This window comes from Zootoca vivipara, chromosome 13 (genome assembly GCF_963506605.1).
Source record: "Zootoca vivipara chromosome 13, rZooViv1.1, whole genome shotgun sequence".
Classification (NCBI taxonomy): Eukaryota; Metazoa; Chordata; class Lepidosauria; order Squamata; family Lacertidae; genus Zootoca; species Zootoca vivipara.
In genome coordinates this window covers 1,039,067-1,061,956 of record NC_083288.1, presented here as the reverse complement: position 1 = coordinate 1,061,956, position 22,890 = coordinate 1,039,067, and the positions used below count along the sequence as shown (strand labels likewise).

Below are 22,890 nucleotides of genomic sequence, written 5' to 3'. Positions count from 1 at the left end.
TTGTTCAGGGTGCCAAGAACTGTTGGGAGGCCCTGATCCCTTCCCAGCTACAATTCCCAGAGCTCCCTTTGAAGAAGGATTGATTGCTAAACCACTCTGTGAACTGTAGCTCTGTTAAGTGGCGTCGCTAGCCTTCTAGCTGGCCGGGGGGGGGTCCGTTGCGCGCATGCATCGTGCGTTACAGCGCATGCATCATGGCACACGCGTCGCACTACGAAGCGGGTTGCCGGGGGTGGTGCTCCAGTGCCCGGATCCGAGGATCCCGATACTAGAGCGCCGGCAACCCGCTCTGTAGCTCACTGACGCCCCTTGCTGCTTCGCCTGAGCAGGAAGAAGCACAAAGCGAGCTACAGAGCGGGGTGCTGCCGCCACCGCTCTAGAATCGGGATCCTTGGATCCGGGCGCTGGAGCACCGCCGCTGGCAACCTGCTCTATAGCGCGCTTTGTGCTTCTTCCTACTCAGGGCGAAGCGGCAAGGGGCATCAGCGGAGACGCCCCTCACCGCTCCACCTCCGCCTGAGTAGGAAGAAGCATAAAGGAGCAGGTTGCCGCACACTTTGTGCTTCTTCCTACTCAGGCGGAGCGGCAAGGGGCATCAGCAGCGAGAGAGAGCGAGGGGCGAGGCCAGCAACAATGGGGCCTCCGCGATGGCGGTCGCGTCGCCACCACGGTAGCAGCAGCCATTGGTGGAGGTGGCGAGGGGGCGCCGTGCTGCCCCCCGCATAGTGGAGGCCGGGGCGTCCCGCCCCCTATTGCGACGCCCCTGGCTCTATTCCAAATTATCCTGGGTGTAGCATCCTGGGGACAGCACAAAAGTCTTTATTATCCACCAGATAGTCATTCCCAGGAAAGAATGTACCGTAGTTCAAGCCATTCTGTTCAGGAGAGCTGTATCTTAAAAGATGCTTTGGAGGGTTTTTCTTTAAGACCAGCTCTATTTGTATACCCACCATGTTGCATACAGTTTGTCTGATTCCCGCCCGCCCCCATTCCTTTTATGTTCTGAGTTATTTTCTCAGCGACTGTCATTTGCCAGACATTTTTATACCATAAGTCAAGCGACAGCCCTTGTAAGGACTACCAGGTTTAGATAGCCAAGCGGCCACTGAAAAAGACAGCCAGTCAGTCCTTATTCTTCACATCAGCATTTAGACCCTCTCATTCCTGCTTTCTTCATGCCGGAAGAAATATCAACAACCTCAGATATGCAGATGACACAACCTTGATGGCAGAAAGTGAGGAGGAATTAAAGAATCATTTAATGAGGGTAAAAAAGGAGAGGGGAAAAGAAGCTCAACATCAAAAAAACTAAGATCATGGCCACTGGTCCCATTACCTCCTGGCAAATAGAGGGGGAAGAAATTGAGGCAGTGAGAGATTTTACTTTCCTGGGTTCCATTATGACTGCAGATGGTGACAGCAGCCACAAAATTAAAAGACGCCTGCTTCTTGGGAGAAAAGCAATGACAAACCTAGACAGCATCTTAAAAAGCAGAGACATCACCTTGCCAACAAAGGTCCGTATAGTTAAAGCTATGGTTTTCCCAGTAGTGATGCATGGAAGTGAGAGCTGGACCATAAAGAAGGCTGATCGCCGAAGAATTGATGCTTTTGAATTATGGTGCTGGAGGAGACTCTTGAGAGTCCCATGGACTGCAAGAAGATCAAACCTATCCATTCTGAAGGAAATCAGCCCTGAGTGCTCACTGGAAGGACAGATCCTGAAGCTGAGGCTCCAGTACTTTGGCCACCTCATGAGAAGAGAAGACTCCCTGGAAAAGACCCTGATGCTGGGAAAGATTGAGGGCACAAGGAGAAGGGGACGACAGAGGATGAGATGGTTGGACAGTATTCTCGAAGCTATGAACATGAGTTTGACCAAACTGCGGGAGGGAGTGGAAGACAGGAGTGCCTGGCATGCTCAGGTCCATAGGGTCACGAAGAGTTGGACACAACTAAACGACTAACAACAAAACATTCCTGCTTTGATTCTTCTGCTCCCTGTTTTCTCTTTTGTGCCAGAAACTTTGACGAGGTCATTTCCTGTTTTGCTGACCCCAACCCTTCCGAGAGCCCCTTGTTCAGTGAGGTGAGGGCCACGCTGTATGATGAAGAAGACAGCAAGGTGAGGGACTTGTGGGCCTCTGAGGAGCTCAAAGTGCTTGGCAGGGGGTTGGACTGGATGGCCCTTGTGGTCTCTTCCAACTCTATGATTCTATGATTCTAAGTGGCATACAGGGTTTCTCCCTTCCTCATCCCCACAAACAGCCCTGTGAGGTAGGTCAGGCTGAGAGGCAGTGACTGCCAGTCAGCTTCATGCCCAAGTGGTGAGTTGAACTCTGGTCTCCCAGGTCCTAGTCCAACACTCCACGCTGGCTCGCCAATAAGTGGGGAAGAGAGCCTCTGCCACCCTGTTCCTTGTCCAACTGCAACACAACACTCCTGCGGTGCTGCCAATGGATCTTACTCTCCAGTAGTGGCTACAGGAGAGTAATACCCACGGGCGGCGCTGCAGGGCTGTTGTGTTGCAGTTGGGCAACAAATGGGGTGGGAGAGCCTCTCGGGGGCTTCACCCCTTTGTCACCCCTCCCACTTACTCTTGCAGCCCAGATGGGAGGGAACCTGGGAGGCACTAAAGCAATTACTTTTAGGAAGACTCCAAGACATGGCACCTGGCACTCTGTTCACCCTGCACAGAAATTTCTGGGGAGAGCAGAGCTAACTTCCAGCTGCCTTATCCTAGTTGAAGACCAAAGCAGCTTGCCTGTTTCCCTGGCAGACACCCCCCCCACACTTCCTAAGCCCCAGCCACTCTGAGGCCAGTGCACCCTGTTTCTCCCAGTTACTATGGTTGTCACCGTAACTGACCGTGTGGCTTTGCCATTTCCAGAACCCCCGAGAGGAGCCCATCCATATCCTGAATGTTGCTGTTCGGTGGGCAGAGCACCATGAAGATGAAGAGCTGGTGCCCGTCTTCAGAGCCTTCGCTCAGTCCAAGGTTTTGTGCCTTCCACTGCACTCTGGGGACTGGCAGGAAAAGCAGAATGTGTCTTGGGCTTCATTGGAAACACATTTGAGTCACATGACTTCCTCCAAAGAATCCTGGGAAATGTAGTTTGCTAAAGCTGCTGTGAGGGGGTTCCTAGCAGCTCCCAGCCCCCTTAACAGAGAGTGTGTGTGTCAGGTTCTTCATTCAGGCGGAGAAGGAGATGCGTTGTGGCCCTACAGCCATGCATTAGGCAGCTATCCCTCTTGTTTTTAGCAGCTTGCTTTCCATTTTTGGGCTGCAAACTCTTGCCATTTTTATGCAGGGGGGGTGGGTGGGGGCACAGCTGCACATATCCCATTTGTTCCCCGCAAAAAATGCATTTGTTGAGCTGGTTCTTGGACTCAAGGATGCACACGGAATCATGAACCCGACTACATCACCAGCTGCAGATCCTCAAGGCCAACGTTGGCTCCTGCTCAAGGCAAAGCCATGCCTACGTTGATGCTGTCTGAGCCAATGGTTTGTGTTGCTGCTCCCTGAAAGATCAACTCTTTTGCCCTTGGAGGGTGTCATATCTGTGGGAAGTTTCTCCCCGGCTCACTCACACCTTTGCCTCTGTTCTCTTCCTGGTCTGTTCTCCATACAGAACAACATCCTTGTTGAATGTGGGCTCCGAAGAATCACATTTTTGATAACCCAGCAGGTCAGTGAAGGTGATGGAATTTCATTTTGGGGTTTTTAGGATTGGTGGGTTGTTTTGCTTCAAAAGAAGACAAGGCACTAAAGGAATGTTGCTATCGGTTGTTCTTGTAACCCACTTTTCTTCTTGAAGGAGCCCAGTTCTTTGTAGTGGGAGGAGGTGGCTTCTCCTTCTCCTTGTTTATGACTTTTGCTTTCCGTTGCAGAGGGAATTTCCCAAGTTCTTCACATTCCGGGCACGAGATAAGGTGAGTTGGCCCGGGTGGTTTTGTATGTGGAAGTTGGCTTCGCTTGCGCGCTGCCAAGACCAACAGGTGCTTGTCCCACTTTCCTGGCAGTTTGCCGAAGACCGCATCTACCGCCACTTGGAGCCGGCGTTGGCCTTCCAGCTGGAGCTGAACCGCATGCGCAACTTTGACCTGACAGCAGTGCCTTGTGCCAACCACAAGATGCACCTTTACCTGGGTGCTGCCAAAGTGGAGGAAGGCACTGAAATCACAGACTACAGGTTTTTTGTCCGTGCCATTGTCAGACACTCGGACCTGATCACCAAGGTAAGCCTCAGGGCTGAGCCAAGGGAAGCTGTTCGGGGTGTGTGTGTGTGTGTGCAAGAAGTGGAAGGGGGGCCAGGAGCGAAGCTTCCGCTGAGGACAGCTCAGCCTGAAAGCAGGCATTTTAACCAGGCTCCCGCCTGGCTCCTTATAGCGCTGTGAAGCTTCTTCTTTTCTGCTTTGAGGGTCTTCCTTTTCTCTCTCTGATGTGGCGCTTCTTCTGCCATCTCTCTGGGACAGGAAGCCTCATTTGAATACTTGCAGAACGAGGGCGAGCGGCTGCTCCTGGAGGCCATGGATGAGCTGGAAGTGGCCTTCAGCAACACGAGTGTCCGCACCGACTGCAACCACATCTTCCTCAACTTCGTCCCCACCGTCGTCATGGATCCCTCCAAGGTCTGAGCCTTGTTTGCTTCTCTTTCTGGTAAACGCCTAAGAAGGGCTCTTGCAGTTGGGACAGACCGAAGGGGCTCATATTATCCAGTGCCCTGCTGCTCACAGTGGCCAACCAGATGCCTCTTCCGGGAAGCCCACAAGCAGTGCACAAGCATAGCAGCAGCAGCAGCAGCAGCAGCAGCAGCAGCAGCAGCAGCAGTCTCCCAGCACACCTTTGTGTTTGTGTGTTATTAGTTAAAGTACCATGGTACCTCGGTTCTTGAAGAAAATCCATTCTGGAAACTCGTTCCAAAACGTTCGAAAACCGAGGCGCGGCTTCCCATGGGTTGCAAGAATTTCTTGCACTCAGCGGAAGCTGCGTCACACATTTGGGTTCCAAAAAATGTTCGAAAATGGAAGCATTTACTTCTGGGTCTTCGGTGTTCAAGAATCCAAACATATGACAACGGAAGCATTTGGGAACTGAAGTTCCACTGTATTTTCTAATCTGCAGTGCTTCTTAATGACAGTTGCTGGAAACTGCAGGAGGGGAGAGTGTTGCTCTTGTGCTTGGATCCTGCTTGCTACTTTCCCATTGGGGCATCTGGCTGGCCCCTGTGAGAGCAGGATGCTCGACTAGATGGGCCATGGTCCTGATTCAGCAGTCTCTCCCTGCATTCTTAACATTCTTAAAAGAATATTATCAGTATGATTATGTTGGTGACACCCCCAGATTGAGGAATCGGTGCGCTCCATGGTGATGCGCTATGGGAGCCGTCTATGGAAACTCCGGGTCCTGCAAGCGGAAGTGAAGATCAACATCCGCCTGACGCCATCTGCCCAGGCCATCCCCATCCGCCTATTTCTCACAGACGAGTCAGGATACTACCTGGATATCAGCCTCTACAAGGAGGTCAACGATCCCAGCACGGGAAATGTAGGTTTCTTGCATGTGCCGGAAATGATAGAATGTTTGTGTACGCTACTCCTTTGTTTTTGCATTTTTGTTCTCTACACCAATCATGACCGCTTAGTATAAAGTGGGATATCTCCCTCTGTTGCTCTGTTAGCTGAGTGGCAGAGCAGCTGCTTTGCAAGACAAGGGCTCCTGGTTCAATCCCCAGTGTCTCTGGGCACCTGATTTAACCCCTGGAGAACTGCTGCTCTTCAGAGTAGGCCAGGGATGGAGGACATTGGTGGCTCTCTGGAGGTTCTTGGACTCCACTCCCATCTGCCTTGTACAACCAATAGTCAGGGAGGGCCAGAGTCAGTGCCCAGCACCACCTGAAGGGCCACAGGTGCTCCTACTGTGCCTTATAGACACTGGCTACCTTCAGTGATATCTCTTGCAGCCCCCAAAGAATTTGCGCTTGCAGATGTTGGAGTGGAATCTGAGAGGACAGAGAAGTCGCTGCTCTCTTGCTATCCTTGCCGGCCCCCGTCTTCTGTCTCCTTCTACTCCTCTCGGCATTTCACCGTTGGCCTTCACAGCCTTTTCTTTACCTGCATGAAATGTTGCCTCATTAAGAAACGTAACTTTGGGGAGGGAAGGAAGTGCAGAGGGGTGAACAGGTCAATGGTCAGTGCTCCCTTTTCCATCCCCAAGCTGTTTCCTGTTTGAGTTGTAGGTTAGTTAAAAAATGGAAATTTCAGAAATCAGAACACAAGGGCCTCCTCCGCAGCAGACCCTTAAAGTGCTATGATACCCCTTTAAACAGACATGGCTTCCCCCAAAGAATTCTGGGAGCTGTGGCTTGTTAAGGGTGCTGAGAGTTGTTAGGAGACGCCTGTTCCCCGCAAAGAGCTACCGTTTGCACAGTGGTTTCAATCCCTCTTCCCAGAGAACTCTGGGAAATTGTGGCTCCGTGGAGAGAATGGGGGATCTCCTGACAGCAGAGTGTTTAAAGTGGCATCATAGCGCTTTAAATGTATGGAGTGAATGTGGCCAAGTTCTGCCCCCCCCCACAAACTCTATTGCCGGGTTTGGAACAGCTTTGATTTCACAAGTGTAGAAGTCTGTGGGGAAGAGTGAGGAGGAGCCGGCCTGACTCTGTGCTTTGCCTCCTGGACTAGATCATGTTCCACTCCTATGGAGACAAGCAGGGACCTCTGCACGGGATGCTCATCAACACTCCGTACGTCACCAAAGACCTGCTTCAATCCAAGCGCTTTCAGGCCCAGTCACTCGGCACCACCTACGTCTACGACTTCCTTGAGATGTTCCGGCAGGTGAGCTAAGGAGGAGGCCCCCCACGTCTCCTTCTGTTGGATCAGAGAAATGCTTTGTAAGTGGGAAGAGCAGGCTCCAATTCCGAAGAGGGATTGTGCACACTGTTGCACACACAGCCCCCATCCCACAGTCAGCTCTCGTCAGAAAGGGGTTTGAGGTTTACATTACTTATTTTTTAAAACCCTCTAGTCCCTGTTCCTCCAGAACTGATAGTGAGACACAGCTGCTGGAGTATGGGGGGAGGGGGAGGCAGGGCTGCTTTGGTCTAACTGCAGCCCTAAGAGCAGCAGTGAGGAGTCCATCGCCCTCCAGGCTTCCGGATGGCTTCTCCTTTCTTCCTTGGTCCTCCTGGCTGGGAAGGTGAGTCAGAGCTGGAGAGCCACTGGATTCTCACCCCACTGCAGAAGCTGGGCCAGGAACCCTTGACACACTGGATCTTCTGGAGTAAGAAAGAGTGGCACTCCATTGTTTTGCCTGTGGCTCCTTGTTTTCAAAAACGGCTCTCATGTTGGTTCCTCTCCAGGCTCTGTTCAAGTTGTGGGGTTCCACGGAAGCAGACCCTGCAGGTATCCTGACCTACACGGAATTAGTGCTGGATTCTCAGGGGCAGCTGGTACAGATGAACAGGCTGCCTGGAGGAAATGAGGTAGGGCAGCCGTGGAAAAGGCAAATCCCATGCTAGGAAAGGAACTGAAAAACGCCAATATCATAATGCCATTGGATTGATTGATTAGTTTTATATTCCACCTTTTCCTCCAAGGAGCTCAAGGTGACAAACGTGGTTTTTTCCCTCATTTTATCCCCACAACAGTCCTATGAGGTAGGTTGGGTTGAGAGGCAGAGACTGGCCCAAGGTCATCCTGAGTGGGGATTTGAACCCTAGTCTGACCATGTTACCACTACAACAATAGGTGGTGCAAGTGCAGTTCTGATCACCTCCCCTCAAAGAAAATATTGTAGAGTTGGAAAAGGTTCAGAAAAGGACAACCAATATGATCAAGGAGTTGGAGCAATTCCCGTGTGAGCAAAGGTCTACAGAAAATGTGAGTGAGAGGCAGCATGAGAGAAGCTATAGAACAAACTCCCACCAGAGGCTGGGATGGCTTTCAAAGGGCACTGGGTAAATTCATGGGGGAGGGGGCTATCAAGGCCTACTAGCCGCAAGGGCTATTACCTGCCGCCAAGGTCAGAGGCCAGCCATGCTTCTGAATCCCAGTTGAGGGAAGAGAGCTCTGGTGCTCAGGTCCTGCTTGCAGGGTTTCCCTTGGGGCCACCTGGTTGGCCCCTGTGAGAACAGGAGGCTGGACCAGATGGATGGGCCGCTTTGGCCTTATCCAGCCTAATATGTTCTTATGGCAAAGGCGCAGGCAGAGAAGCTGGCTCTCGGCTCTCTAGATCCAGTATTTTCGCTGCTGAGGTGGGGCAAGGGCAATAGGAGGCCCACTGAGGAGAGATGGGGAAGCTGGATAATGCTCTCAGACAAATGACCTCATTGGCTTTTGCTGTTCACTTAACCATAACCATAACTCTTGCTATTCTTTGAAAGCAATCAATGTCAGCTTTGTGGACAAAACCTCCAGAACATACAGGTGGTAATTTCTTCACCTCTCCTTCTTCCTCAATATCCTTCCAGATTGGGATGGTGGCCTTCAAGATGAAGATGAAGACCCCCGAGTACCCCCGAGGCCGTGACATTGTGGTCATTAGCAATGACATCACCTACAAGATCGGGTCATTTGGGCCGGAGGAAGACCTCCTCTTCCTGCGTGCTTCAGAGCTGGCGCGCAGCGAAGGCATCCCCAGGATCTACATTGCAGCCAACAGTGGGGCCCGCATTGGGTTTGCTGATGAGATCAAGCACAAGTTCCAGGTGGGCTGGGTGGACCCTGCAGATCCATACAAGGTATGCGGCTTTCTGGCAGATTACCCCCCCCCCCAAAAAAAAGAGAGTTTCACTAGGGTAGAACCCCGAGACATTTTCCTCTGCAGAAAGCAGCCATTGGAAGTGGAAGTTAAGACCCACAGGAAGCCAGTCATTTTTAAAGCAACACATAGTTAAATGATGGAATTCTTTTGCACAGGAGGCAATGAGGGCCACCCACTTGGATGACTTTAAAGGAGGAGGAGGAGGCGGTGGCGGCCATTGATAGCTTTCAGCCTCAATATGCTCTGCCTCAGGCACAGCAACAGTCTCCCCAGGATCATGCCCTTAATACATGAGACTTCCAGAGGGGCAACCATGTTAGTCTCTTGCAAGAAGGGCACCTTAAAGCCTAACAGATTTATCATGGCTGCCACTTCATTGGATGTTCAGCTGACACCGTGGGTTCAAGTCTGCAAAAAAAAACTTATGCCATAATAAATTTCCTTCCTAGTACATAATTTAAAATCTTATGATTTCAAATAAAAACCCTGCCAGTTTCAAGTCTAAGGGTGTGCTGAAGTGGAGTGGGGTGCAAGGACTTCTTGGCACTTCAGTCCATTTCAAAAGCCCCTCCCCATTTGCCAAAGAGTTATCTGCTCTCAACTGGTGCTTTGTTTTCTGTAAGGGCATCTAGCGCAGTGGCCTCGTTTTTTCAACTGGTTTGTACCAGGTGTCGCCTGAGCATGAGATTTCCAAGTGGTGCCCCCAGTTTCCCCAACTGATGTTGTTCCGCTCTCTTTTTCCAAAGGGCTTCAAGTATCTGTACCTGACCCCGCAGGAGTACACCAGGATCAGCTCCACAAACTCTGTTCACTGTGAGCACGTTGAGGAAGCCGGCGAGTCGAGGTGAGTGAATGGTGTCCCCCTGTCTTGGCTAGCCTGCAGAAGGTGGTGTGTTCAACCCCCAGGGATATCTCTAGGTAAGACCGGGGAAAACAACAACCGTGTCTGCAATCCCAGAGAGCCTCTACCAGTCATGGGAAGGCAGCCAAGTTCCGGGCTAGATGGACCAGTGCTTTGCTTGGCTGTCAGGCAGCTTCCCTCCTTCCTGGGAGGGAGGGAGGGAGGGAGGGAGGGAGGGAGGGAGGGAGGGAGGGAGGAACTCTTGGGGTCTTGCCCTGCCTGGCTCCATCTTTCAGCTGCCTCGGCCTCGGCCTCCGGCAGGTACGTCATCACCGATATCATTGGCAAAGAAGAAGGCTTTGGCGTGGAGAACTTAAGAGCGTCGGGCACCATTGCTGGGGAGTCTTCTCTTGCCTATGATGAAATTGTCACCATCAGCATGGTATGTATGTATGTATGTATGTATGTATGTATGTATGTATGTATGTATGTATGTCCTGCTTTTCCCCAGAGTGGGACTCAAAGCGGCCCTGGGCTCTTTCTGTCTCCTGCAGGTGACCTGCCGTGCCATCGGAATTGGGGCTTACCTGGTGAGGCTGGGCCAGCGGGTGATCCAGGTGGACAATTCCCACATCATTCTGACCGGAGCTGGAGCTCTGAATAAGGTAGTGAGCAGGCTGCATTCTCTAAGCTTCCTACATGTTCCATTGTGAGATCCTTCTTGGCACTCCATTTCCTTTTGCTTTCCCTGGAGCTCTCTTCATCTTCTCAGCTGGGTGGCCCTCATTTGGCCATGTCTGCCTCTTGGCCAAGGAGCCACCCACTCCCAGACCATCTCAGCTGGGGTGGGAGAAAGGATGGAACGATTTCTCTCTCTGCACATGAAATATTTTGGAGATGTAAAAAGAAAGTCACTGCATCTCCCTACGTGATTTGAATCACAGTCCTACACATGTTGCAGCATTTGGGACCTTTTAGTTTGGAGAGAAGGTGAGTGAGAGGCGACACAATGGAAGTTTACAGAATTATGCCTGGCCTGGGGAAAGTCCTTCTCTCCCTCTCATGACACATGGGGCTTCTCCACACTTCATGTTGTCCTGCTGCTTCCCCCCTGGAGGAAGCCAGTTGCTGGCAAGTGGGGCTGGCGGGGAGGGACAGATCCTGTACTTGGGACCTGTTTGCTGGCTTCCCATAGGCTTCTGGTTGGCCCCTGTGAGAGCAGGAGGCTGGAGCAAATGGGTTGCCATTGGCCTGATCCGGTAGGGTTCCTCTGATGTTCTTCTTGGATTGGGGTTGTGTTTTTGGACCAGGTCTTGGGCCGTGAAGTGTATACTTCAAACAACCAGCTTGGAGGGGTGCAGATCATGCACAATAATGGCGTTTCCCACGTAACAGTTCCAGATGATTTTGAAGGCGTCTACACTATTCTGCAGTGGCTCACATTTATGCCAAAGGTAAGTTGAGGGCAACAGAGCTTTGATGATCCTCACAATTCCTCTTGCCTCATAATTATCATCTATCCTAATAGAGGTGATAAACACCAGGGGTGCAATGTTTGTTTCATTCATTTATTATTGTCATGTTCTAGTTTTCTTCCTTGTGAAAACAAAACCTATCCATAAATAAATTCTTAGACTAAAGTACTGGTATCTTAATTGACTGAAATTTTTTTCCCCTATCTTAACTGGGCAGCAGACGTAACATAAAAAAATAATGATGATTAAAAAAATTAAAAAGGGAATTACCAATAAATAAATAAAAATCCAGAACAGTCATACCTCGGAGGTCAAACACCTTGTGAGTCAAACATTTTGGCTCCCAAATGCCGCAAACCCGGAAATGAGTGTTCCGGTTTGTGAACATTCTTTGGAACCTGAATGTCTGACGTGGGTTCCACGGGTTCCAATTGGCTGCAGGTTTGGTTTCCAAACGTTTTGGAAGTCGAATGGACTTCCGGGATGGATTCCGTTCGACTTTCAAGGTATGACTGTAGTTGATGGCCACCATCTTAGAATTCTCTGTCCTGCTTCTCTCATAAATAGGAGGGCAGATTTATGTAGGTTTAATTGACGGGCTGAGGATGCGACCCTATGATTCCAGGAAGGGCATTCACTGGGGCCATGGGATATATTGCTGACCACCCTCTCTGTGGGCACAGGTGGCCTGACCCCCTCCCCAAGGCCTCCTTTGCCATCCCCTTGGAGGGAGAAAGAGGGTCCCTTCCAACTCTACAACTCTATGAGGCTTTGATTCTATAACAGGGGTAGGCAACCTAAGGTCCATGCGCCGGATGCAGCCCAACCGCCTTCTAAATCCGGCCCATGGATGGTCTGGGAATCAGCATGTTTTTACATGAGTAGAATGTGTCCTTTTATTTAAAATGCATCTCTGGGTTATTTGTGGGGCATAGGAATTCGTTCATCCCCCCCTGCAAAATATAGTCCGGCACACCACATGGTCTGAGGGATGGTGGACCGGCCCACGGCTGGAAAAGGTTGCTGACCCCTGTTCTATAAGATGCTCTTCACATTCTCAGAGCTAAGCAGCCCTAATTTCTTCCTTTCTTGATCATCTTCTCAGGGCTCTCGTTTTGTTTAAAGCTCGTTTAAGAGAAGTTTCTTCTTGTAGGACAATTGTAGCCCTTTGCCTATCACCACCACAAGTGACCCCATTGACAGAGAAATTGACTTTGTCCCTTCCAAAGCTCCTTATGATCCCCGGTGGATGCTGGCAGGGAGACCTCACCCCAGTAAGTACAGGCACTAACCCAACTGCAAGAATTCTGCAATGCTTTTGGAGGTATGGAACTGCAATGGGAGGGGTTGCAAAGGTACTAGCAGGGGAATTGTTTCTGACCTGGAATTTTCTTCATTGACATTTCCTCCTGATCAGTGTCATCAAAGCAAATCTACAATTTGGTTGCCAGACTTCCAGGGCTGACCTGAAGTCACTAGGTTTGCCTGGCCCTCTCCAGGTGACAGAGGGAGGTTGCCATTGTTGTTGTTCTTGTCATTACTCCTAATAATAGGCTATGCTTGAAGCTTACAGGCTTCAGCCTGGCAGGAGCTGGCTGAAGGTTATTGCATAGACTCTCTGGAAGATCTTCCCCCTTCCCCTCTCCCAATTAACCTCCATCTCCAAGGCTCAAGGCTCATCCATAGTTCTGTTTGTCCCCTGCCTAAAAAACCCCGGGTCTGAGGGGTTTTCCATTTGACCTGCTGCTTACCCCAGGCAAACCTTCCCTTCGCAACTGAATCAGAGCAAATGTCAATCCATGGAAAACCCCACAGATACCTGCTCCGTTTCAGCTGTAAAGGCCAGGTTTTCCCAGGGGAATTTCCATCCAGTGACATATTTGCTCATTTGTAGACGTCATGTTTTTATTTGGACGACATGCTCTGGGCGACTATGGTTAATGCTTAATGTGTCGTGCCTAAGAGCATCACTGGGCTCCAGCCGCCAATGATATCACCAAAGGCTGCCCCAAGGTCTCAGGATTGGGCGCTGAGCTCTTAGGATCTTACAGCCCAAAATACAGTATAAAACCAAAAGCATTGTGAATCACATAATTATAAGATGTGGGTCAAACATGCAAAAGATCATAAACTCCACTGTGAAAGTTTTTTTAAAAGGAAAAAAAAGCTGAAAATGGAGGCAAGCTGCATAAGCAATCTGCCAGACACCTGCCTGTTGCCTGCCTTCTCCTCCCAGGTTACACTGGTCCCAAGTTGTTAAGGGCTCTGTGTACTAATAGTAGTAATAGTAACACCTGGCAGCGAATCAGTGGCTGGTGCAGATCTCGGAGCATAAGGTGTTGCAAGGGGATGAGCCCTCCGCCTGTCAGCTATCATGCTGCAGCATTCTGCACTAACTGCAGCTCAACGTGGCAGTCAAGGCTCTTTGAGCCTGGGACTGCATTTACGAGGTGTCTTCTCTTCTCCCTCGTTCTCTGTTGCTACGACATTTCCCCAGCTTTGCATAGAATGAATGCAGCATATATGATATGAAGTGGTTGTGGCTTTGGAAGGTCACAGCCAGACTTTTCTCAGTGTCTCTTTCCCCCATTCCTTTATTGGGCAGCTGTGAAGGGATCCTGGCAAAACGGCTTCTTTGACCACGGCTCTTTCATGGAGATGATGCAGCCCTGGGCCCAGACGGTGGTGGTTGGCAGAGCCAGGTATTGGCCGAATCTTCCCTCTTACTAGAGGCAGTTGGGGGGGGGACTAGCATGTTCTTAAAGGTGCCCCCAATGGCTGCCTGATCAGTTACCAGGGTGGGCTACACTCCTGCCTTTGTCACAGCACCTAGGCCATTTAGTGCCTGGTGCAGAATGAAAGTCTCTGCTTTCTGCCTTTTGCATAAATAGGATTCCTAGTCCTTAAGATCATTGAAATGCTGTTGGAGTCTTTAAATAGTTTTTCATTTGTTTTGCATGCAGTCCACATGAAGCTCTTTTCCCTCCTTCGGATTCTTTGCAGGCTGGGAGGGATCCCGGTGGGTGTGATCGCAGTGGAGACCCGAACAGTGGAGTTGGCGGTGCCGGCTGATCCAGCAAACCCGGAATCAGAAGCGAAGGTTGGGAGCGCTAGAGGCATTTGCATTCCTGTACCACTGCGGATTTTATCTTTCCCATGAACCTGTATTGTTCTTCTCAAGCTGCCCTGTTATTTTGGTGACCTCTACATTTCTTGTGTAAAAAGTCCACAGACCACATGGCTCCTCTTCTGCTATGACACATCCCTTGAAACATGGACATTCCCAATTCATTGTGTGTGTGGGGGGGGGGAGAAGCTTTGGCTTGAATGTTCATTTGAAAATGGCAAAAAAAAACAAGCCACTTTTGGTAACCTCCCATTAGCCATTGGCTGCTGTCACCAGGATCTGAAATTTTTACCTGCTTCCCTTTTTTCTAAGTTTTTGGTTTTGAAGGGTGTCCCCCCCCCCAACCTCTTCTGTTCACTCCTTCCTAGATAATCCAGCAAGCTGGACAGGTTTGGTTTCCGGATTCGGCCTTTAAAACAGCCCAGGCTATCAGAGACTTTGACCGTGAACGCCTTCCTCTTTTGATTTTTGCCAACTGGAGAGGGTTCTCTGGTGGGATGAAAGGTAACTCACACACCTCTCCTTGTATGAGATGACCATGGTCACCTGAGACGCTTCTTCATGTGCCACTTCCATAGGAGGACAGGAAGGCAGCAACCTGAGAACGGGGCCTTTTCAGTGGTGTCTCCCCACTTGGGAAATGCTCTTCCCAGGGAGGCTTGCTTGCTTTATGCTGGTTTTAATGTAAATGTTCTTTACTTATTGTTGTCAATCGTTTCGAGTTACTTTGCTTAAAAGAGTGGCAAATAAGTTTAATTTAAAAAAAACACCCAGTGAGGTTATTTTCTCCCTGGAGCTGGCCTTGACTTCTGCCCTGCTTGCAGACATGTATGACCAGGTGCTGAAGTTTGGGGCGTATATTGTGGACAGCCTTCGGCAATTCAAGCAGCCAGCCCTTGTCTACATCCCTCCCCATGCTGAGCTCCGCGGAGGCTCCTGGGTGGTGATTGATCCAACTATCAATCCTCTTCACATGGAGCTGTATGCAGACAGAGAGAGCAGGTGGGTACTGACGGAGGCCCTCTCCTGTTAGGCAGTCTTGTCATCAGAAGAGTCCTGCTGCTGGGTCAGGCCAAGGGCCCATCCAGCCCAGCATCCCCAAAGAGAAACTGGCCAGCAGCACCCGAGCGAAAGAGCCCTCTCCCCCAGGAGGGCTTCAAGAAACTAGTATTCAGAAGCACTGCTTCTTCCAGCCATGGAGGCAGATAATAGCCATTGTGGCGAGTAGCACTGACAGCCCTCTCCTCTGTGAATTTGTCCAGCCCTCTTTTGAAGCCATCCAAGTTAGTGGCCATCACTGCCTCCTGTGGCAGGGAGTTCCATAGTCTAATTATGTGTTGTGTGAGGCAGCCATGCTTCTGAATGCCAATTGCTGGAAACTGCAAGAGGGCAGGGTTGCTCATGTGCTCAGGTCCTGCTTGCGCGTTTCCTGTATTGGGCATCTGCTTGGCCCCTGTAAGAACAGGATGCTGGACTAGATGAGCTGCCTTTAGCCTGAACCAGCAGACTCTTCTTGGGTTCTGATGTTCTTAACATCTGGACCCCCCCCCGAGGGCCCAGTCTCTGATCCAAAGCGACCACTTCCATGGAGCCTGGCTGAACATCTCCACCAGGTGTGCACTTAAAGGCCACAAGGATGTCTGGCTGGAAAGAGTGCAAGAGCCCCAATTTGGGCAGCTCCTGGAAGCCTCTGGTCTCTGTTTCTGCAAAATGGCTTTGATTTCCAGGGGGGGCATCTTAGAAGCTGAAGGCACGGTGGAGATCAAGTTCCGGAGGAAGGAGCTACTGAAGACCATGAGGAGGATTGATGCCACCTGTGCCAGGATTGCTGAGCAGCTGGGTAAGGAAAGGGAAGAGATGTGGGGCTGTTTCCTGCCTCTCCCCCCCCCCGACACACACACCTTCACCTTAAAGCTTGGCCTTGGGCTCATTCACATGGAATAAGGTTTCTACCCATTTTCAAAGGCCGTATTTGTTCCAGGGTGGGGGAGAGCAAATGTTCTTGATGTGCTCTTTTTGGCATGTTTTGCTAGAGCAGACTGCGCCACCCTGGAGCCTCCATTGGCCCCATCCAGCACAGCTGCAGGATGGCAGAACCATGGCCCTGCTGGCTGGGCTTGAAGGAAGATGCCTACCCAAACATCTGGAGGGCACCAGGTTGGCAAAGTTCCTCTGGTGAACCTGGAAGTCAGAACAGAAGAAGCTGCTTTCCACAGAGTCCGACGAGTGGTCTCTCGAGCTCAACGTTATCCACACCAATTCTTTGGGGTTTCAGGCAGGGAGTCCTTTCCAAGACTCACCCAGAGACCCCAGGGGAGATGGAGCCTGGGACCTTCTGCTTGCAAGGCAGATGCCCTGACCAGTGAGCTCTATAGTCCTTCTTCCTCCCTACCACGGATGAGGTGCTTTTTCTGGTGTCTACAGATTTTGTCTTCTCCTACAAATACTTCTTGTATTCTGGGATTAACAGGTTCCCTGACGCTCTCTGCAGAGGAGCACAAGGAGCTGGAGAATCAGCTGAAGACCCGCGAGGATTACCTCCTCCCCATATACCACCAGGTGGCAGTGCAGTTTGCTGACCTCCATGACACGCCAGGGAGGATGCAGGAGAAAGGAGTTGTTACAGTTAAGCCATGGGGTTTTTTCTTCTTGCTCCCAAATTATCTGTTCTTCCAGCCTCTGGAATGAGTCTGATCATCCCGCATGCCTGAGAAGGTGTAGGAACTGTTTTTCATTTCATTCAAGTAGGACAAACAAGGGCTCGAGTCGTTGTTCCACTCTAATGCTTGCTGCATCTCCCTTGTGCTCCCATCTCACCCTAACCTCCCTCACAGGGTTATCATGAAGATAAAATGCAGGGAAGGGTCTTTGCTGGGCAGAATATCTTGGAGAAAGCATGCAATGAAAGTGGGCTCATGAACTTGCTCAGCTTCTGAGCCATATTTGCCCAACCTGCTACCCCCAGGTGTGTGGGCCTCCCACTCTCATGGTTGGCCCCAGACTTGCTAAGACCTCCGGAGTTGACGGAGAGTTGACGGAGAGAAGAAGAGGAAGAAGAAGAGTTTGGATTTGATATCCTGCTTTATCACTACCCGAAGGAGTTTCAAAGCGGCTAACAATCTCCTTTCCCTTCCTCCCCCACAACAAACACTCTGTGAGGTGGGTGGGGCTGAGAGACTTCAAAGAAGTGTGACTAGCCCAAGGTCACCCAGCAGCTGCATGTGGAGGAGCAGAGATGCGAACCCGGTTCACCAGATTACGAGTCTACCGCTCTTAACCACTACACCACACTGGCTTAACCACTACACCAGGGGTCCCCAGACTATGGCCTGGGGGCCACATACGGCCCCCGAGGCTCTTTTATGTGGCCCGGTGCGGCGCAGCTGCCGACTTCCGACCCGGAAAAGCGACAGAAATAGCTTGTGCGTATGCGCAAGCGTCATTTCCAGTGTACTTCTGGATCGGAGGAGGCTTCTGCACATGCACACAAGCTATTTCTGGCGCTTTCCAGGTCAGGAGTGTGCCAGAAATAGTGTTTGCACATGCGCATGGGCGCGCACAGCCGCGCGCTCTCATGCCCCCTCCCACGCGCTCCCCCACCCTCCGGCCTACCACACAATCAGCGCAGCAGGCATCCGGCCCAAAGCCGGGTAAGTTTGGGGACCCCTGGACTACACCATCATTCAGGCTGCCTAAGGGGGTCCTGCTTGGCAAGGGGTTGGACTGGATGGCCCTTGTGGTCTCTTTCAAATCTATGATTCTATGATTCTGTGGTTAAGTATGTCTACAACACTGGATAACGTGAATATCCTGATAAGCTTCCTCCGTCCAGTGCAATAATTCATTAATATTCCCATAAAAAATTAACTAGCAACAACCTTATTTGCTCCCTTTTAGGACATTCTCCAGTGGAAAAATGCCCGGGCGTTCTTCTACTGGCGTTTGCGGCGCCTCCTGCTGGAGGAAGTCATGAAGGCAGAGATCCTAGAGGCTCACAGCGAGTTAAGCAACAGCCACATCCAGTCCATGCTGCGACGATGGTTCCTGGAAACAGAGGGTGCCGTGAAGGTGCTTGGATTGGCTCTGTTGCAAGGATGGAGTAGCCCATGGGTGTACCCAGCATGGGACAGGGGGGGCAGCTGCCCCCTAGAAGCAAAAATGGGGAGGCGTCCGGGCAGCGCTGAGGGGCCGGCGGGACACCTCTCCCTCTTGCTCCTCAGGCCCCGCGGTAGGACGCGCCTCTGCTTTGCCCCAAGCAACGCCTCCGTGGGCGGGAAGCGGCGGCTTTGCCTCTCCCTCTACCCGAGCTAGGCTCCCCCAGCTGCTTTAGTGAGGGGCGGGGAGGCATTAGGGAACCGCAAGGGGAAGTGAGGGGACAGGCCTGGCGCAGCCTCGCCCGGGTGAGCACAGGTTTCCCTCAGCTGCAGGTGCAGCCGTTGGCGCTGAGGGCCGGAGCTCTCCTGCCGGAGTTGGGCTTCCCGGGCAGGGGGCAGACTGCTGCTTGGTCTCGCCCCGCCGGCCCTCCCCCAAGGGTGAGGAAGAGGGGGTGGGGGTGGCTCCTGCTCCTGCTGCTCGCTTGACATGCAGCCCACGGCTCAGCTCAGCTCGGCTCGGACGGCTGCCAGGGGAGGCAGGCCCCGCTCTTGCCGCTGCGACACACAAAAGGCTGGAGAGTGAGCAAGCAAGAGGGAAGAGCTCCGTCTGCGCAGCCCGAGCATGGCAGGGGCCGAGAGCAGTCCAGCGGAGAAGACACCGGCAGCTGGCTGTCCCGTTCCGTCCCCTGCAGGGGCACCTCTGCTTCTGTCTGCCGCCTGCCGCCACCCTTGAGTGAGAGCAGCAGCAGCCAATGCGGGGAGCCGCGTCTCCTTCGCTCACCAGCCCAGCAGAAAAGGAGGCACGGGTGGCTCTGTATGCCTCCTTGATGTGCCCCCTGAGCGGGTGGCCTGGCACACCGCGGCAGTCAGCCCAATAGGAAGGACGGCCCTGCCTCCCGTCCTCTCCGGCTGAGCAGGGTAGCCGCCGCCGCCAGCCCCAGAAGTACAAGGTGGCTGCTGCAGCCGCCGCCACGGTGTCGTCGGGCCCACTGGCCCTGTAGCCCTGCCCATGTTCCCAATTCATGGCCCCTCCCCTCCCGTGCCTTGGCCCCACCCCTGAACGACCATGCCTTGCCCCACCCTAGTTTTGATCCTGGGTACGCCCCTGGAGTAGCCTCTGTTCCCTCCACAGAGATCGGACTCCAGCCCAAGCCAGCGTACTCTGGGGGCGCAGGGTGTTCTCCCTCTTTCCACCTCAGCCACTGGCCACACAGCGCCTCCAAGGGTTGGGAGATACAGTGGGACCTCTGTCTGGTTAAGAACTTAATTCATTCCGGAGGTCCATCCTTAACCTGAAACTGTTCTTAACCTGAGGTACCACTTTAGCTAATGGGGCCTCCTGCTGCCGCTGCACCGCCATTGTGCAATTTCTGTTCTCATCCTGAAGCAATGTTCTCAAGCCGAGGTCCTATTTCTGGGTTAGCAGAGTCTGTAACCTGAAGTGTCTGTAACCTGAAGCGTCTGTAACCCGAGGTACCACTTGCAGCTGAACCCCTGTGTGCAATCTACCTGTAGATATAAGATGCCTTAATAATACAAAGCATGGGTAAAATTGTGGTGTTTTCAGAGTGGAAGGCAAGTTTACAGAGGGAAGGGGGCTTAAAGCCTGTGCATTTCATCCCATTCTCAGCTCTGGTTAAATGGGTTTGGCAAGCTTTTGTGTGATTTTCAAAAACCTTCAAGGCCTGCTTGGTTGGAAGTGAGGGTGAGGCAAAAATACATTTTTTTTGGGGGGGGGTGCATACTGCGTGAAGGACCCCACTCCAACCTCTCTCCAAAGCCAGACTGAGTTTCCATTCCTCCTCCTCCTCTAGGGCTACCTCTGGGACAACAACCAAGTGGTGGTGGAATGGCTTGAGAAGCACCTGCAAGAGGAAGACGGGGCCAAGTCCGCCATCCAGGAGAACATCAAGTACCTGAAGAGGGATTATGCCCTCAAGCGCATCCGAAAGTGAGCAGGGGGGGGGCTGTCTGTGTAAAGTGAGGCAGAAGGGGGGCTGCTTGAGGAAGCTCAGCTTGTTTGCTGCAGGGGCTGCATCTGGGCTATTTCTGGGCTGGAAAGAGTTGCATAGCAGGGATCTGGAGGGATGAGCGTCCAGTGCTTGGTGCCTGATTCATGTTGCAGTCGCTATTGCCAGTTGAAAGTGCAGAATGGGGCTTGTGAATGCCAGTGGCTAGAAGCCATGAGGGGAGTGGGAGTGGGTGGGAAGTGCTCTTGTGCTGGGTCCCTGCTTGTGGGTTTCCCCTTATGGGCATCCTGAGCAGGATGCTGGGCTGGGCGGCCTCCCATGGGCCTGATTCAGCAGCATGCATTCTTCAATAACCCCCGTAACGCCCTGTTTCTTGGTTCCCTTCCTTCTTCCTCATAACACCCCCCCCCTTGCAGCTTAGTTCAAGCAAACCCCGAAGTTGCCATGGACTGCATCATTCACATGACCCAACACATCACTCGTGCTCAGAGGGCCCAGATCTCTCACCTCCTGGCAACGATGGACAACCCTTCCTCCTCGTGACTAGGGCAGCCACACGCCCCCCGTTGGCCTCCTTCAGACCTGACAGCCTCGTGGCCAAGCTGCGCAGCACAGAATGCATCTTCAGAGCAGGAGTCAAGCAGCAGTTCCTAGAGCACAGCCACATGGCAGGTGCAGTGGAACGGACCTCTGGAGGACAGCTGGCTGGCCTCACCTGAGCACAAAATTATCTGCAGCTGCCTGGCTGGCTATCAACCGACGGTCTTCTGCAAGTGTATGTAACCCAGCTACTGTGTGGGTCTTTTCACATCAAAATGTGTTGTCTTTATAAAATAATAGTACCAGTTTTCAACAATTTTTTTTAAAAAAATGTCTGTGATGGAATTCATTGGAGAACAATGCCAGTAACCACTTCCAAACCAGTCTCCAAGGCCTTGGCAAAATGTTGTGTCACACAGACCGCACTGCAGCCACGCTGCACCACAGAACACATTGCAGAAATTCCTACAAAAAATGTTGCTGCTTCTTGGTTGCAGGTGACATTTTTAGCCCTATTTGCCTGATGTAGGATGTTTTGTCAATTTCCCTAATGAAAGGGGTTTTTCCATCTCCCTCCCTCATCCGTCCCAACTGCATCCCTCGAGCGCAAGGCAATTCTGCCAGGGTCTGCCCACCTCAAAAACAAAGCAGCATCTCCACCTTCGCTTGGAAACATTTGCCCATTTCCTGGTGGTGCCTAAGGCTGCGCCTCCTTCGCCAACCAGGTGCCTTCCATCAAAGGCTGGCCTAATGGGATTAAGTGGACGCCTTGGCCCTGTCGGGGGCATTGGGTAGGTTGTTGGAATAGCTGCAACCTGGGAATTCAAAATGCATTTCAAAGGTGTCAGCACCTGGCAGGTGGAATGTACTGTAAACTGCATAATGTTGAGCAGCGTAAGTCCCCCCCCCCAAAAAGAACCTCATATAAGAGTGTAAAGGGCAAAGGTGGCAACCAAAGGGAAGTTTATGTTGCTAATCCTACCCACGGTTGAGTGTTGACAGTCGCGTTCCAGTGTCCAAACCAGGCTGCCAAGGACTATTCAAGCCCAGGTGGGTGTTGAGGAACATGTTGTGTTAAGTTCAGCGACAGGTGGGAGTTTTTTCTAAAAGAAAAAGAGAGTTCTTTCCTCCTTCAAGGAAGGGAGCACCAAGTTCAAAATAGTTGCTCTTACTCATAGCAAATATGTTAATTTATGTGCACATTGTCATTTGGGGGGGGGGTCCTCTACTGTTCAAGCTTCTAATAAACACAGCTATGTTTACTAGAAATTATCCTCTCTGGATTTTATTTACAGATGCCACATGCATTTTGTCTGTTACCATGTCAGAGACTCACAAAACAGGTCTTTTTCATTCTCTGAGCATTTCCGACTATGTTCCTGGCCATAAAACTATCTCCTCTCCATTGCTCTTGTTCTGAATTGCAATCTTGATTTATTTTTGGACATACTTCTCTTCCATTACTGCCTCTAGCATTAATCCATCTTTATTGTGAATTTAAAAAAAATAATCATAAGGCCAACAGTAGAAAATCATTGGATGACAAGTCATGTCATATGAGCAGAACTGACATTACATTTTCCAAGGGAGGTTTTCTTAAACAATAAAAATTCTGTTAGTGCTCATTTTTCTGGTTTCCATAGAACCAAAGAATCAGAGAGTTGGAAAGGATCGGATCCCAAGGATCCTCCAGTCCAACCCCCTGCAGTGCAGGAGTAATAGCTAAAGCACCCCGGCAGATGCCCCCGCCCCCTACCACTGTTTAAAAAGAGTCTACCACCTTTCGAGAATCATAGAATCACAGAATCATAGAGTTAGAAGAGACCACAAGGGCCATCCAGTCCAGCACCTTGCCAAGCAGGAAACACCATCAAAGCATTCCTGACAGATGGCAGTCAAGCCTGCGCTTAAAGACCTCCAAAGAAGGAGACTCCACCACACTCCTTGGCAGCAAATTCCACTGCCGAACAGCTCTTGCTGTCAGGAAGTTCTTCCTAATGTTTAGGTGGAATCTTCTTTTTTGTAGTTTAAATCCATTGCTCCGTGTCCGCTTCTCTGGAGCAGCAGAAAACA

The 22,890-nt window shown here is 51.4% G+C and overlaps 1 protein-coding gene across 15 annotated transcripts in view; it reads left to right on the top strand.

Moving 5' to 3' along the window:
* ACACB (acetyl-CoA carboxylase beta) overlaps positions 1-22,479 on the top strand; it is a 67,805-nt gene extending 45,326 nt beyond the window's left edge. For 8 of the 15 annotated variants that reach the window (XM_060282088.1, XM_035134363.2, XM_035134364.2 and 5 more), the window contains 24 exons: positions 2,023-2,125; positions 2,891-2,998; positions 3,636-3,692; positions 3,895-3,936; positions 4,027-4,242; positions 4,480-4,635; positions 5,348-5,551; positions 6,688-6,843; positions 7,368-7,490; positions 8,478-8,747; positions 9,517-9,614; positions 9,933-10,053; positions 10,166-10,276; positions 10,922-11,065; positions 12,240-12,360; positions 13,692-13,788; positions 14,090-14,186; positions 14,582-14,717; positions 15,038-15,215; positions 15,941-16,053; positions 16,684-16,838; positions 18,111-18,281; positions 20,122-20,258; positions 20,694-22,478. In XM_060282088.1, coding sequence (XP_060138071.1) covers positions 2,023-2,125; positions 2,891-2,998; positions 3,636-3,692; positions 3,895-3,936; positions 4,027-4,242; positions 4,480-4,635; positions 5,348-5,551; positions 6,688-6,843; positions 7,368-7,490; positions 8,478-8,747; positions 9,517-9,614; positions 9,933-10,053; positions 10,166-10,276; positions 10,922-11,065; positions 12,240-12,360; positions 13,692-13,788; positions 14,090-14,186; positions 14,582-14,717; positions 15,038-15,215; positions 15,941-16,053; positions 16,684-16,838; positions 18,111-18,281; positions 20,122-20,258; positions 20,694-20,820 — 3,241 coding nt within the window. In that variant the 3' untranslated portion in view covers positions 20,821-22,478. The other 7 variants (XM_035134367.2, XM_035134369.2, XM_060282089.1 and 4 more) reach the window with 7 other exon arrangements.
* The last annotated feature ends 411 nt before the right edge of the window (positions 22,480-22,890 follow it).